General features: G+C 44.3%; 1 protein-coding gene across 2 annotated transcripts in view; it reads right to left on the bottom strand.

Moving 5' to 3' along the window:
* Positions 1-844: 844 nt before the first annotated feature.
* LOC122546233 (coagulation factor X-like) overlaps positions 845-18,861 on the bottom strand; it is a 135,765-nt gene continuing 117,748 nt past the window's right edge. For both annotated transcript variants that reach the window (XM_087993128.1, XM_087993127.1), the window contains exon 9: positions 845-1,512. In XM_087993128.1, the coding sequence (XP_087849254.1) occupies positions 968-1,512 (545 nt within the window). In that variant the 3' untranslated portion in view covers positions 845-967. The remainder of the gene's footprint in view (positions 1,513-18,861) is intronic.

Below are 18,861 nucleotides of genomic sequence, written 5' to 3' on the forward strand. Positions count from 1 at the left end.
CCATAACAACTACCCTGTCACTCTCGTTCCCATCGAGAATCATCTTTGCTTTCCTATCCACTATATCTCTGGAGCTATTCAGAGATCAATAGAAAACTCTTAACAGAGTGACCTCTCCCTTCCTGTTTCTAACCTCAGCCCAAACTATCTCAGTAGACAAGTCCTCAAATGTCCTTTCTGCCACTGTAATACTGTCCTTGACTAACAATGCCACACCTCCCCCTCTTTTACCATCTTCTCTGTTCTTACTGAAAGATCTGAACCCTGGAACCTGCAACAACCATTCCTGTCCCTGCTCTATCCATGTCTCCGAAATGGCCACAACATCGAAATCCCATGCTGCAAGTTCACCCACCTTATTCCAGATACTCCAGGCATTGAAACAGATACACTTCAAACCAACGTTTTGCTTGCCAGTGCCCACTTGTGACCCTGAAACCTTATTTCGGACCTCCCTACTCTCAACCTCCACTCGAACTACGAATTAGGATTCCATTCCCCTGCTGAATTAATTTAAACCCACCCAAAGAGCATTAGCAAATCCCCCCCACTCCTCCAAGGATGTGTGTGTGGGAGATTCAAATATTTTATCCATTATCATCACAATCACAATAGTCACTGTCCTAATTAATATTGTAATCGATATTCAACAGAATTACAAGCTTTACCACCAACATCATCCCCATCCCCTGCATCCGAGTGCTTCTATGCTACCAGCTCAGTATAGCAGTTTTCAATTACATCATCCCATATAGTTTCTGCCACGGTTAAGACCAGTTTCTGTCTACAGGGTAAGCAACCATTTTTTATTCTTGGAGTTTGAATTAGGGAACAGGAGTAGGACTTGAGTCAGTAATCGGTTTTTAATCATGACTATGCTTTCGGAATATCAACTCCATCGATAGGAGCATTAGTAACAAAAATACATCCTGAAGTTGCATTAACATCAGGTGCACAGCTAGAGTCCTCAGGACGATTGGGTCATTTTTGTTTTAATCCAGTTGATGTATCTTGATACCTTTGTATAAACAGGTATCAGATTGCAGTCATGGTCTCCCACTCCTAAACTCATGCCTGTCATATACCAGACGTCCCTATACTTTGTGACAAAGGGGCTTCCTCTGGTTAAGTAACACAGTGGGTCTGCCAGTTCTTCTAGACCTGCGCAAAACATTCGGTGTACAACAGGGAAGTGCTGCAAGCCCACGCATTTGGAATGTTTGATAAAAGGAACATACGGGACGCTGAAAAGAACAGGGTGGTCGATACGGCCCTGCCTCAGTTTCCATCCACTAATGGCCCCATATTCGGCGTTCATTAAAAAGAATTCAGCAAAGTCTGTTTCAGGAAGACAGATGGGAATGCTGAAGTTGTTAAACTCAATTGGTGTCTCTAACTTCAAGAGCGCAATGTCATTCTCAAAGGTAGCCTGGGAGTACCTTGAATGAATGTGTATTTGACTGACGTTATGGATTCGCTCATTGCCTTCATTCACCTCCAGGTTGTGCTCTCCTGCAAGAGAGAAAAAAAACTCCAAAGTAAATTTTCATCCTGCAGAAAAGTTCTCATAAAGTGGTATCTTCCTGAGACGTGATAAAACAAAAGTCATTCTGTTTACATAGAACCTTTCTCAACTGCCAGGTTTCCCAAAATATTTTACTCACCAATTTGTACATAACCAACTCCCACAAATGAAGTTAAACACCGCACAACACCAGGTTAAACATCACACAACACCAGGTTAAACATCACACAACACCAGGTTAAAAACCACACAACACCAGGTTAAACATCACACAACACCAGGTTAAACATCACACAACACCAGGTTAAACACCGCACAACACCAGGTTAAACATCACACAACACCAGGTTAAACATCACACAACACCAGGTTAAACATCACACAACACCAGGTTAAAAACCACACAACACCAGGTTAAACACCGCACAACACCAGGTTAAACATCACACAACACCAGGTTAAACACCGCACTACACCAGGTTAAACATCACACAACACCAGGTTAAACACCGCACAACACCAGGTTAAAAACCACACACCAGGTTAAACATCACACAACACCAGGTTAAACATCACACAACACCAGGTTAAACACCACACAACACCAGGTTAAACATCACACAACACCAGGTTAAACACCGCACAACACCAGGTTAAACATCACACAACACCAGGTTAAACACCGCACAACACCAGGTTAAAAACCACACACCAGGTTAAACACCACACAACACCAGGTTAAACATCACACAACACCAGGTTAAACATCACACAACACCAGGTTAAACACCGCACAACACCAGGTTAAACATCACACAACACCAGGTTAAACACCGCACAACACCAGGTTAAAAACCACACACCAGGTTAAACATCACACAACACCAGGTTCAACACCGCACAACACCAGGTTAAAAACCACACACCAGGTTAAACATCACACAACACCAGGTTAAACATCACACAACACCAGGTTAAACATCACACAACACCAGGTTCAACACCGCACAACACCAGGTTAAAAACCACACACCAGGTTAAACATCACACAACACCAGGTTAAAAACCACACAACACCAGGTTAAACACCGCACAACACCAGGTTAAACATCACACAACACCAGGTTAAACATCACACAACACCAGGTTAAACACCGCACTACACCAGGTTAAACATCACACAACACCAGGTTAAACACCGCACAACACCAGGTTAAAAACCACACACCAGGTTAAACATCACACAACACCAGGTTAAACATCACACAACACCAGGTTAAACACCACACAACACCAGGTTAAACATCACACAACACCAGGTTAAACACCGCACAACACTAGGTTAAACATCACACAACACCAGGTTAAACACCGCACAACACCAGGTTAAAAACCACACACCAGGTTAAACATCACACAACACCAGGTTAAACATCACACAACACCAGGTTCAACATCACACAACACCAGGTTAAACACCGCACAACACCAGGTTAAACATCACACAACACCAGGTTAAACACCGCACAACACCAGGTTAAAAACCACACACCAGGTTAAACATCACACAACACCAGGTTCAACATCACACAACACCAGGTTAAACATCACACAACACCAGGTTAAACATCACACAACACCAGGTTAAACATCACACAACACCAGGTTCAACATCACACAACACCAGGTTAAACACCGCACAACACCAGGTTCAACATCACACAACACCAGGTTCAACACCGCACAACACCAGGTTAAAAACCACACAACACCAGGTTAAAAACCACACAACACCAGGTTCAACATCACACAACACCAGGTTAAAAACCACACAACACCAGGTTAAACATCACACAACACCAGGTTAAACATCACACAACACCAGGTTCAACATCACACAACACCAGGTTAAACATCGCACAACACCAGGTTAAACATCACACAACACCAGGTTAAACACCACACAACACCAGGTTAAACACCGCACAACACCAGGTTAAACACCACACAACACCAGGTTAAACACCACACAACACCAGGTTAAACATCACACAACACCAGGTTAAACACCACACAACACCAGGTTAAACATCACACAACACCAGGTTCAACATCACACAACACCAGGTTAAACATCACACAACAGCAGGTTAAACATCGCACAACACCAGGTTAAACACCACACAACACCAGGTTCAACATCACACAACACCAGGTTAAACACCGCACAACACCAGGTTAAACATCACACAACACCAGGTTAAACATCGCACAACACCAGGTTAAACACCACACAACACCAGGTTCAACATCACACAACACCAGGTTAAACATCGCACAACACCAGGTTAAACACCACACAACACCAGGTTCAACACCACACAACACCAGGTTAAACACCACACAACACCAGGTTAAACACCACACAACACCAGGTTCAACACCACACAACACCAGGTTCAACATCACACAACACCAGGTTAAACATCACACAACAGCAGGTTAAACATCGCACAACACCAGGTTAAACACCACACAACACCAGGTTCAACATCACACAACACCAGGTTAAACACCGCACAACACCAGGTTAAACATCACACAACACCAGGTTAAACATCGCACAACACCAGGTTAAACACCACACAACACCAGGTTCAACATCACACAACACCAGGTTAAACATCACACAACACCAGGTTAAACATCACACAACACCAGGTTAAAAACCACACAACACCAGGTTAAACACCACACAACACCAGGTTCAACATCACACAACACCAGGTTAAAAACCACACAACACCAGGTTAAAAACCACACAACACCAGGTTAAAAACCACACAACACCAGGTTAAACATCACACAACACCAGGTTAAACATCACACAACACCGGGTTAAACATCACACAACACCAGGTTAAACATCACACAACACCAGGTTAAACATCACACAACACCGGGTTAAACATCACACAACACCAGGTTCAACACCGCACAACACCAGGTTAAACATCACACAACACCAGGTTAAAAACCACACAACACCAGGTTAAACATCACACAACACCAGGTTAAACACCGCACAACACCAGGTTAAACACCACACAACACCAGGTTCAACATCACACAACACCAGGTTAAAAACCACACAACACCAGGTTAAAAACCACACAACACCAGGTTAAACATCACACAACACCAGGTTAAACATCACACAACACCGGGTTAAACATCACACAACACCAGGTTAAACATCACACAACACCAGGTTAAACATCACACAACACCGGGTTAAACATCACACAACACCAGGTTCAACACCGCACAACACCAGGTTAAACATCACACAACACCAGGTTAAAAACCACACAACACCAGGTTAAACATCACACAACACCAGGTTCAACACCGCACAACACCAGGTTAAACACCGCACAACACCAGGTTAAACATCACACAACACCAGGTTCAACACCGCACAACACCAGGTTAAACACCGCACAACACCAGGTTAAACACCACACAACACCAGGTTAAACATCACACAACACCAGGTTAAACACCACACAACACCAGGTTAAACATCACACAACACCAGGTTAAACACCACACAACACCAGGTTAAACATCACACAACACCAGGTTAAACACCACACAACAGCAGGTTAAACATCACACAACACCAGGTTCAACATCACACAACACCAGGTTAAACATCGCACAACACCAGGTTAAACCCCACACAACAGCAGGTTAAACATCACACAACACCAGGTTAAACACCGCACAACACCAGGTTAAACACCACACAACACCAGGTTAAACATCACACAACACCAGGTTAAACATCACACAACACCAGGTTCAACACCGCACAACACCAGGTTAAACACCGCACAACACCAGGTTAAACACCACACAACACCAGGTTAAACACCACACAACACCAGGTTCAACACCGCACAACACCAGGTTAAACACCGCACAACACCAGGTTAAACATCACACAACACCAGGTAAAAAACCACACAACACCAGGTTAAACATCACACAACACCAGGTTCAACACCGCACAACACCAGGTTAAACATCGCACAACACCAGGTTAAACACCGCACAACACCAGGTTAAACACCGCACAACACCAGGTTAAACATCACACAACACCAGGTTAAACATCGCACAACACCAGGTTAAACACCACACAACACCAGGTTAAACATCACACAACACCAGGTTCAACACCGCACAACACCAGGTTAAACATCACACAACACCAGGTTAAACACCGCACAACACCAGGTTAAACACCGCACAACACCAGGTTAAACATCACACAACACCAGGTTAAAAACCACACAACACCAGGTTAAACATCACACAACACCAGGTTCAACACCGCACAACACCAGGTTAAACACCGCACAACACCAGGTTAAACATCACACAACACCAGGTTAAAAACCACACAACACCAGGTTAAACATCACACAACACCAGGTTAAACATCGCACAACACCAGGTTAAACACCACACAACACCAGGTTAAACATCGCACAACACCAGGTTAAACACCACACAACACCAGGTTAAAAACCACACAACACCAGGTTAAACATCACACAACACCAGGTTCAACACCGCACAACACCAGGTTAAACATCACACAACACCAGGTTAAACACCGCACAACACCAGGTTAAACACCGCACAACACCAGGTTAAACATCACACAACACCAGGTTAAAAACCACACAACACCAGGTTAAACATCACACAACACCAGGTTCAACACCACACAACACCAGGTTAAACATCACACAACACCAGGTTAAAAACCACACAACACCAGGTTAAACATCACACAACACCAGGTTCAACACCGCACAACACCAGGTTAAACATCACACAACACCAGGTTAAAAACCACACAACACCAGGTTAAACATCACACAACACCAGGTTCAACACCGCACAACACCAGGTTAAACATCACACAACACCAGGTTAAACACCGCACAACACCAGGTTAAACACCGCACAACACCAGGTTAAACATCACACAACACCAGGTTAAAAACCACACAACACCAGGTTAAACATCACACAACACCAGGTTAAACATCGCACAACACCAGGTTAAACACCACACAACACCAGGTTAAACATCACACAACACCAGGTTAAAAACCACACAACACCAGGTTAAACACCGCACAACACCAGGTTAAACACCACACAACACCAGGTTAAACATCACACAACACCGGGTTAAACATCACACAACACCAGGTTAAACATCGCACAACACCAGGTTAAACACCACACAACACCAGGTTAAACATCACACAACACCAGGTTAAACATCACACAACACCAGGTTAAACACCACACAACACCAGGTTCAACATCACACAACACCAGGTTAAACACCACACAACACCAGGTTAAACATCACACAACACCAGGTTAAACATCACACAACACCAGGTTAAACATCACACAACACCAGGTTCAACATCACACAACACCAGGTTAAACACCGCACAACACCAGGTTAAACATCACACAACACCGGGTTAAACATCACACAACACCAGGTTAAACATCACACAACACCAGGTTAAAAACCACACAACACCAGGTTCAACACCGCACAACACCAGGTTAAAAACCACACAACACCAGGTTAAACATCACACAACACCAGGTTAAACATCGCACAACACCAGGTTAAACACCACACAACACCAGGTTAAACATCACACAACACCAGGTTAAACACAACACAACACCAGGTTAAACATCACACAACACCAGGTTAAACATCACACAACACCAGGTTAAACACCACACAACACCAGGTTCAACACCACACAACACCAGGTTAAACATCACACAACACCAGGTTAAAAACCACACAACACCAGGTTAAACATCACACAACACCAGGTTAAAAACCACACAACACCAGGTTAAACATCACACAACACCAGGTTAAACATCACACAACACCAGGTTAAAAACCACACAACACCAGGTTAAACATCACACAACACCAGGTTAAACATCACACAACACCAGGTTAAACACCGCACAACACCAGGTTAAACATCACACAACACCAGGTTCAACATCACACAACACCAGGTTCAACACCACACAACACAAGGTTAAACATCACACAACACCAGGTTAAACATCACACAACACCAGGTTAAAAACCACACAACACCAGGTTAAACATCACACAACACCAGGTTCAACACCACACAACACCAGGTTAAACACCACACAACACCTGGTTAAAAACCACACAACACCAGGTTAAACATCACACAACACCAGGTTAAAAACCACACAACACCAGGTTAAACATCACACAACACCAGGTTAAACAACACACAACACCAGGTTCAACACCACACAACACCAGGTTAAACATCACACAACACCAGGTTAAACACCACACAACACCAGGTTAAACACCGCACAACACCAGGTTAAACATCACACAACACCAGGTTAAACATCGCACAACACCAGGTTAAAAACCACACAACACCAGGTTCAACACCACACAACACCAGGTTAAACATCGCACAACACCAGGTTCAACACCACACAACACCAGGTTAAACATCACACAACACCAGGTTAAACATCACACAACACCAGGTTAAGCACCACACAACACCAGGTTAAACATCACACAACACCAGGTTAAACACCACACAACAACAGGTTAAACATCACACAACACCAGGTTAAACACCACACAACAGCAGGTTAAACATCACACAACACCAGGTTCAACATCACACAACACCAGGTTAAACATCACACAACACCAGGTTAAACATCGCACAACACCAGGTTAAACATCACACAACACCAGGTTAAACACCACACAACAGCAGGTTAAACATCACACAACACCAGGTTAAACACCGCACAACACCAGGTTAAACACCACACAACACCAGGTTAAACATCACACAACACCAGGTTAAACATCACACAACACCAGGTTCAACACCGCACAACACCAGGTTAAACACCGCACAACACCAGGTTAAACATCACACAACACCAGGTTCAACACCGCACAACACCAGGTTAAACACCGCACAACACCAGGTTAAACACCGCACAACACCAGGTTAAACATCACACAACACCAGGTAAAAAACCACACAACACCAGGTTAAACATCACACAACACCAGGTTCAACACCGCACAACACCAGGTTAAACATCGCACAACACCAGGTTAAACACCGCACAACACCAGGTTAAACACCGCACAACACCAGGTTAAACATCACACAACACCAGGTTAAACATCGCACAACACCAGGTTAAACACCACACAACACCAGGTTAAACATCACACAACACCAGGTTCAACACCGCACAACACCAGGTTAAACATCACACAACACCAGGTTAAACACCGCACAACACCAGGTTAAACACCGCACAACACCAGGTTAAACATCACACAACACCAGGTTAAAAACCACACAACACCAGGTTAAACATCACACAACACCAGGTTAAACATCGCACAACACCAGGTTAAACACCACACAACACCAGGTTAAAAACCACACAACACCAGGTTAAACATCACACAACACCAGGTTCAACACCGCACAACACCAGGTTAAACACCGCACAACACCAGGTTAAACATCACACAACACCAGGTTAAACACCGCACAACACCAGGTTAAAAACCACACACCAGGTTAAACATCACACAACACCAGGTTCAACACCGCACAACACCAGGTTAAAAACCACACACCAGGTTAAACATCACACAACACCAGGTTAAACATCACACAACACCAGGTTAAACATCACACAACACCAGGTTCAACACCGCACAACACCAGGTTAAAAACCACACACCAGGTTAAACATCACACAACACCAGGTTAAAAACCACACAACACCAGGTTAAACACCGCACAACACCAGGTTAAACATCACACAACACCAGGTTAAACATCACACAACACCAGGTTAAACACCGCACTACACCAGGTTAAACATCACACAACACCAGGTTAAACACCGCACAACACCAGGTTAAAAACCACACACCAGGTTAAACATCACACAACACCAGGTTAAACATCACACAACACCAGGTTAAACACCACACAACACCAGGTTAAACATCACACAACACCAGGTTAAACACCGCACAACACCAGGTTAAAAACCACACACCAGGTTAAACATCACACAACACCAGGTTAAACATCACACAACACCAGGTTCAACATCACACAACACCAGGTTAAACACCGCACAACACCAGGTTAAACATCACACAACACCAGGTTAAACACCGCACAACACCAGGTTAAAAACCACACACCAGGTTCAACATCACACAACACCAGGTTCAACACCGCACAACACCAGGTTAAAAACCACACAACACCAGGTTAAAAACCACACAACACCAGGTTCAACATCACACAACACCAGGTTAAAAACCACACAACACCAGGTTCAACATCACACAACACCAGGTTAAACACCGCACAACACCAGGTTAAACATCACACAACACCAGGTTAAACACCGCACAACACCAGGTTAAAAACCACACACCAGGTTCAACATCACACAACACCAGGTTCAACACCGCACAACACCAGGTTAAAAACCACACAACACCAGGTTAAAAACCACACAACACCAGGTTCAACATCACACAACACCAGGTTAAAAACCACACAACACCAGGTTAAACATCACACAACACCAGGTTAAACATCACACAACACCAGGTTCAACATCACACAACACCAGGTTAAACATCGCACAACACCAGGTTAAACATCACACAACACCAGGTTAAACACCACACAACACCAGGTTAAACACCGCACAACACCAGGTTAAACACCACACAACACCAGGTTAAACACCACACACCAGGTTAAACATCGCACAACACCAGGTTAAAAACCACACAACACCAGGTTAAACATCACACAACACCAGGTTCAACATCACACAACACCAGGTTCAACATCACACAACACCAGGTTAAACATCACACAACACCAGGTTAAACACCACACAACACCAGGTTCAACACCACACAACACCAGGTTAAAAACCACACAACACCAGGTTAAACATCACACAACACCAGGTTCAACATCACACAACACCAGGTTAAACATCACACAACAGCAGGTTAAACATCGCACAACACCAGGTTAAACACCACACAACACCAGGTTCAACATCACACAACACCAGGTTAAACACCGCACAACACCAGGTTAAACATCACACAACACCAGGTTAAACATCGCACAACACCAGGTTAAACACCACACAACACCAGGTTCAACATCACACAACACCAGGTTAAACATCGCACAACACCAGGTTAAACACCACACAACACCAGGTTCAACACCACACAACACCAGGTTAAACACCACACAACACCAGGTTAAACACCACACAACACCAGGTTAAACACCACACAACACCAGGTTCAACACCACACAACACCAGGTTAAACATCGCACAACACCAGGTTCAACATCACACAACACCAGGTTAAACATCACACAACAGCAGGTTAAACATCGCACAACACCAGGTTAAACACCACTCAACACCAGGTTCAACATCACACAACACCAGGTTAAACACCGCACAACACCAGGTTAAACATCACACAACACCAGGTTAAACATCACACAACACCAGGTTAAACATCGCACAACACCAGGTTAAACACCACACAACACCAGGTTCAACATCACACAACACCAGGTTAAACATCACACAACACCAGGTTAAACATCACACAACACCAGGTTAAAAACCACACAACACCAGGTTAAACACCACACAACACCAGGTTCAACATCACACAACACCAGGTTAAAAACCACACAACACCAGGTTAAAAACCACACAACACCAGGTTCAACACCACACAACACCAGGTTAAAAACCACACAACACCAGGTTAAACATCACACAACACCAGGTTAAACATCACACAACACCGGGTTAAACATCACACAACACCAGGTTAAACATCACACAACACCAGGTTAAACATCACACAACACCGGGTTAAACATCACACAACACCAGGTTCAACACCGCACAACACCAGGTTAAACATCACACAACACCAGGTTAAAAACCACACAACACCAGGTTAAACATCACACAACACCAGGTTCAACGCCGCACAACACCAGGTTAAACACCGCACAACACCAGGTTAAACATCACACAACACCAGGTTCAACACCGCACAACACCAGGTTAAACACCGCACAACACCAGGTTAAACACCACACAACACCAGGTTAAACACCACACAACACCAGGTTAAACATCACACAACACCAGGTTAAACATCACACAACACCAGGTTAAACACCACACAACACCAGGTTAAACATCACACAACACCAGGTTAAACACCACACAACAGCAGGTTAAACATCACACAACACCAGGTTCAACATCACACAACACCAGGTTAAACATCACACAACACCAGGTTAAACATCGCACAACACCAGGTTAAACATCACACAACACCAGGTTAAACACCACACAACAGCAGGTTAAACATCACACAACACCAGGTTAAACACCGCACAACACCAGGTTAAACACCACACAACACCAGGTTAAACATCACACAACACCAGGTTAAACATCACACAACACCAGGTTCAACACCGCACAACACCAGGTTAAACACCGCACAACACCAGGTTAAACATCACACAACACCAGGTTCAACACCGCACAACACCAGGTTCAACACCGCACAACACCAGGTTAAACATCGCACAACACCAGGTTAAACACCGCACAACACCAGGTTAAACACCGCACAACACCAGGTTAAACATCACACAACACCAGGTTAAACATCGCACAACACCAGGTTAAACACCACACAACACCAGGTTAAACATCACACAACACCAGGTTCAACACCGCACAACACCAGGTTAAACATCACACAACACCAGGTTAAACACCGCACAACACCAGGTTAAACACCGCACAACACCAGGTTAAACATCACACAACACCAGGTTAAAAACCACACAACACCAGGTTAAACATCACACAACACCAGGTTCAACACCGCACAACACCAGGTTAAACACCGCACAACACCAGGTTAAACATCACACAACACCAGGTTAAAAACCACACAACACCAGGTTAAACATCACACAACACCAGGTTAAACATCGCACAACACCAGGTTAAACACCACACAACACCAGGTTAAACATCGCACAACACCAGGTTAAACACCACACAACACCAGGTTAAAAACCACACAACACCAGGTTAAACATCACACAACACCAGGTTCAACACCGCACAACACCAGGTTAAACATCACACAACACCAGGTTAAACACCGCACAACACCAGGTTAAACACCGCACAACACCAGGTTAAACATCACACAACACCAGGTTAAAAACCACACAACACCAGGTTAAACATCACACAACACCAGGTTCAACACCGCACAACACCAGGTTAAACACCGCACAACACCAGGTTAAACATCACACAACACCAGGTTAAAAACCACACAACACCAGGTTAAACATCACACAACACCAGGTTAAACATCGCACAACACCAGGTTAAACACCACACAACACCAGGTTAAACATCACACAACACCAGGTTAAAAACCACACAACACCAGGTTAAACACCGCACAACACCAGGTTAAACACCACACAACACCAGGTTAAACATCACACAACACCGGGTTAAACATCACACAACACCAGGTTAAACATCGCACAACACCAGGTTAAACACCACACAACACCAGGTTAAACATCACACAACACCAGGTTAAACACCACACAACACCAGGTTCAACATCACACAACACCAGGTTAAACACCACACAACACCAGGTTAAACATCACACAACACCAGGTTAAACATCACACAACACCAGGTTAAACATCACACAACACCAGGTTAAACACCGCACAACACCAGGTTAAACATCACACAACACCGGGTTAAACATCACACAACACCAGGTTAAAAACCACACAACACCAGGTTCAACACCGCACAACACCAGGTTAAAAACCACACAACACCAGGTTAAACATCACACAACACCAGGTTAAACATCACACAACACCAGGTTAAACATCGCACAACACCAGGTTAAACACCACACAACACCAGGTTCAACATCACACAACACCAGGTTCAACACCACACAACACCAGGTTAAAAACCACACAACACCAGGTTAAAAACCACACAACACCAGGTTCAACACCACACAACACCAGGTTAAAAACCACACAACACCAGGTTCAACACCACACAACACCAGGTTAAAAACCACACAACACCAGGTTCAACACCACACAACACCAGGTTAAACATCACACAACACCAGGTTAAACACAACACAACACCAGGTTAAACATCACACAACACCAGGTTAAACATCACACAACACCAGGTTAAACACCACACAACACCAGGTTCAACACCACACAACACCAGGTTAAACATCACACAACACCAGGTTAAAAACCACACAACACCAGGTTAAACATCACACAACACCAGGTTAAAAACCACACAACACCAGGTTAAACATCACACAACACCAGGTTAAACATCACACAACACCAGGTTAAAAACCACACAACACCAGGTTAAACATCACACAACACCAGGTTAAACATCACACAACACCAGGTTAAACACCGCACAACACCAGGTTAAACATCACACAACACCAGGTTCAACATCACACAACACCAGGTTCAACACCACACAACACAAGGTTAAACATCACACAACACCAGGTTAAACATCACACAACACCAGGTTAAAAACCACACAACACCAGGTTAAACATCACACAACACCAGGTTCAACACCACACAACACCAGGTTAAACACCACACAACACCTGGTTAAAAACCACACAACACCAGGTTAAACATCACACAACACCAGGTTAAAAACCACACAACACCAGGTTAAACATCACACAACACCAGGTTAAACAACACACAACACCAGGTTCAACACCACACAACACCAGGTTAAACATCACACAACACCAGGTTAAACACCACACAACACCAGGTTAAACACCGCACAACACCAGGTTAAACATCACACAACACCAGGTTAAACATCGCACAACACCAGGTTAAACACCACACAACACCAGGTTCAACACCACACAACACCAGGTTAAACATCGCACAACACCAGGTTCAACACCACACAACACCAGGTTAAACATCACACAACACCAGGTTAAACATCACACAACACCAGGTTAAGCACCACACAACACCAGGTTAAACATCACACAACACCAGGTTAAACACCACACAACAACAGGTTAAACATCACACAACACCAGGTTAAACACCACACAACAGCAGGTTAAACATCACACAACACCAGGTTCAACATCACACAACACCAGGTTAAACATCACACAACACCAGGTTAAACATCGCACAACACCAGGTTAAACATCACACAACACCAGGTTAAACACCACACAACAGCAGGTTAAACATCACACAACACCAGGTTAAACACCGCACAACACCAGGTTAAACACCACACAACACCAGGTTAAACATCACACAACACCAGGTTAAACATCACACAACACCAGGTTCAACACCGCACAACACCAGGTTAAACACCGCACAACACCAGGTTAAACATCACACAACACCAGGTAAAAAACCACACAACACCAGGTTAAACATCACACAACACCAGGTTCAACACCGCACAACACCAGGTTAAACATCGCACAACACCAGGTTAAACACCGCACAACACCAGGTTAAACACCGCACAACACCAGGTTAAACATCACACAACACCAGGTTAAACATCGCACAACACCAGGTTAAACACCACACAACACCAGGTTAAACATCACACAACACCAGGTTCAACACCGCACAACACCAGGTTAAACATCACACAACACCAGGTTAAACACCGCACAACACCAGGTTAAACACCGCACAACACCAGGTTAAACATCACACAACACCAGGTTAAAAACCACACAACACCAGGTTAAACATCGCACAACACCAGGTTAAACATCGCACAACACCAGGTTAAACACCACACAACACCAGGTTAAAAACCACACAACACCAGGTTAAACATCACACAACACCAGGTTCAACACCGCACAACACCAGGTTAAACACCGCACAACACCAGGTTAAACACCACACAACACCAGGTTAAACATCACACAACACCGGGTTAAACATCACACAACACCAGGTTAAACATCGCACAACACCAGGTTAAACACCACACAACACCAGGTTAAACATCACACAACACCAGGTTAAACACCACACAACACCAGGTTCAACACCGCACAACACCAGGTTAAACATCACACAACACCGGGTTAAACACCACACAACACCAGGTTAAACATCACACAACACCAGGTTAAAAACCACACAACACCAGGTTCAACACCGCACAACACCAGGTTAAAAACCACACAACACCAGGTTAAACATCACACAACACCAGGTTAAAAACCACACAACACCAGGTTAAAAACCACACAACACCAGGTTCAACACCACACAACACCAGGTTAAAAACCACACAACACCAGGTTCAACACCACACAACACCAGGTTAAAAACCACACAACACCAGGTTCAACACCACACAACACCAGGTTAAACATCACACAACACCAGGTTAAACACAACACAACACCAGGTTAAACATCACACAACACCAGGTTAAACATCACACAACACCAGGTTAAACACCACACAACACCAGGTTCAACACCACACAACACCAGGTTAAACATCACACAACACCAGGTTAAAAACCACACAACACCAGGTTAAACATCACACAACACCAGGTTAAAAACCACACAACACCAGGTTAAACATCACACAACACCAGGTTAAACATCACACAACACCAGGTTAAAAACCACACAACACCAGGTTAAACATCACACAACACCAGGTTAAACATCACACAACACCAGGTTAAACACCGCACAACACCAGGTTAAACACCACACAACACCAGGTTAAACATCACACAACACCAGGTTCAACATCACACAACACCAGGTTCAACACCACACAACACCAGGTTAAAAACCACACAACACCAGGTTAAACATCACACAACACCAGGTTCAACACCACACAACACCAGGTTAAACACCACACAACACCTGGTTAAAAACCACACAACACCAGGTTAAACATCACACAACACCAGGTTCAACACCACACAACACCAGGTTAAAAACCACACAACACCAGGTTAAACATCACACAACACCAGGTTAAAAACCACACAACACCAGGTTAAACATCACACAACACCAGGTTAAACAACACACAACACCAGGTTCAACACCACACAACACCAGGTTAAACATCACACAACACCAGGTTAAACACCACACAACACCAGGTTAAACACCGCACAACACCAGGTTAAACATCACACAACACCAGGTTAAACATCGCACAACACCAGGTTCAACACCACACAACACCAGGTTAAAAACCACACAACACCAGGTTAAACATCGCACAACACCAGGTTCAACACCACACAACACCAGGTTAAACATCGCACAACACCAGGTTCAACACCACACAACACCAGGTTAAACACCACACAACACCAGGTTAAAAACCACACAACACCAGGTTAAACATCACACAACACCAGGTTCAACATCACACAACACCAGGTTAAACATCACACAACACCAGGTTCAACACCACACAACACCAGGTTAAACATCACACAACACCAGGTTAAACATCGCACAACACCAGGTTCAACACCACACAACACCAGGTTAAACACCACACAACACCAGGTTAAAAACCACACAACACCAGGTTAAACATCACACAACACCAGGTTAAACATCACACAACACCAGGTTCAACACCACACAACACCAGGTTAAACATCACACAACACCAGGTTAAACATCGCACAACACCAGGTTAAACATCACACAACACCAGGTTAAACATCACACTACACCGGGTTAAACATCACACAACACCAGGTTAAAAACCACACAACACCAGGTTAAACACCGCACAACACCAGGTTAAACACCGCACAACACCAGGTTAAACACCACACAACAGCAGGTTAAACACCGCACAACACCAGGTTAAACACCGCACAACACCAGGTTAAACATCACACAACACCAGGTTAAACATCGCACAACACCAGGTTAAACATCACACTACACCGGGTTAAACATCACACTACACCGGGTTAAACATCACACAACACCAGGTTAAACATCGCACAACACCAGGTTAAACATCACACAACACCAGGTTAAACATCACACTACACCGGGTTAAACATCACACAACACCAGGTTAAAAACCACACAACACCAGGTTAAACATCACACAACACCAGGTTAAACACCGCACAACACCAGGTTAAACACCACACAACACCAGGTTAAACATCACACAACACCAGGTTAAACATCGCACAACACCAGGTTAAACACCGCACAACACCAGGTTAAACATCCCACAACACCAGGTTAAACACCGCACAACACCAGGTTAAACATCGCACAACACCAGGTTAAACACCGCACAACACCAGGTTAAACATCACACAACACCAGGTTAAACATCGCACAACAGCAGGTTAAACATCACACAACACCAGGTTAAACACCGCACAACACCAGGTTAAAAACCACACAACACCAGGTTAAACATCACACAACACCAGGTTAAACACCACACAACACCAGGTTAAACGTCGCACAACACCAGGTTAAACACCGCACAACACCAGGTTAAACATCACACAACACCAGGTTAAACATCGCACAACAGCAGGTTAAACATCACACAACACCAGGTTAAACACCGCACAACACCAGGTTAAAAACCACACAACACCAGGTTAAACATCACACAACACCAGGTTAAACACCACACAACACCAGGTTAAACATCGCACAACACCAGGTTAAACATCACACAACACCAGGTTAAACACCACACAACACCAGGTTAAACATCACACAACACCAGGTTAAAAACCACACAACACCAGGTTAAACATCACACAACACCAGGTTAAACATCACACAACACCAGGTTAAACATCGCACAACACCAGGTTAAACATCACACAACACCAGGTTAAACATCACACAACACCAGGTTAAACAT

Source organism: Chiloscyllium plagiosum, unplaced genomic scaffold (genome assembly GCF_037043375.1).
Source record: "Chiloscyllium plagiosum isolate Xiang-an unplaced genomic scaffold, Cpla_swu_hap1 HiC_scaffold_12, whole genome shotgun sequence".
Lineage (NCBI taxonomy): Eukaryota > Metazoa > Chordata > Chondrichthyes > Orectolobiformes > Hemiscylliidae > Chiloscyllium > Chiloscyllium plagiosum.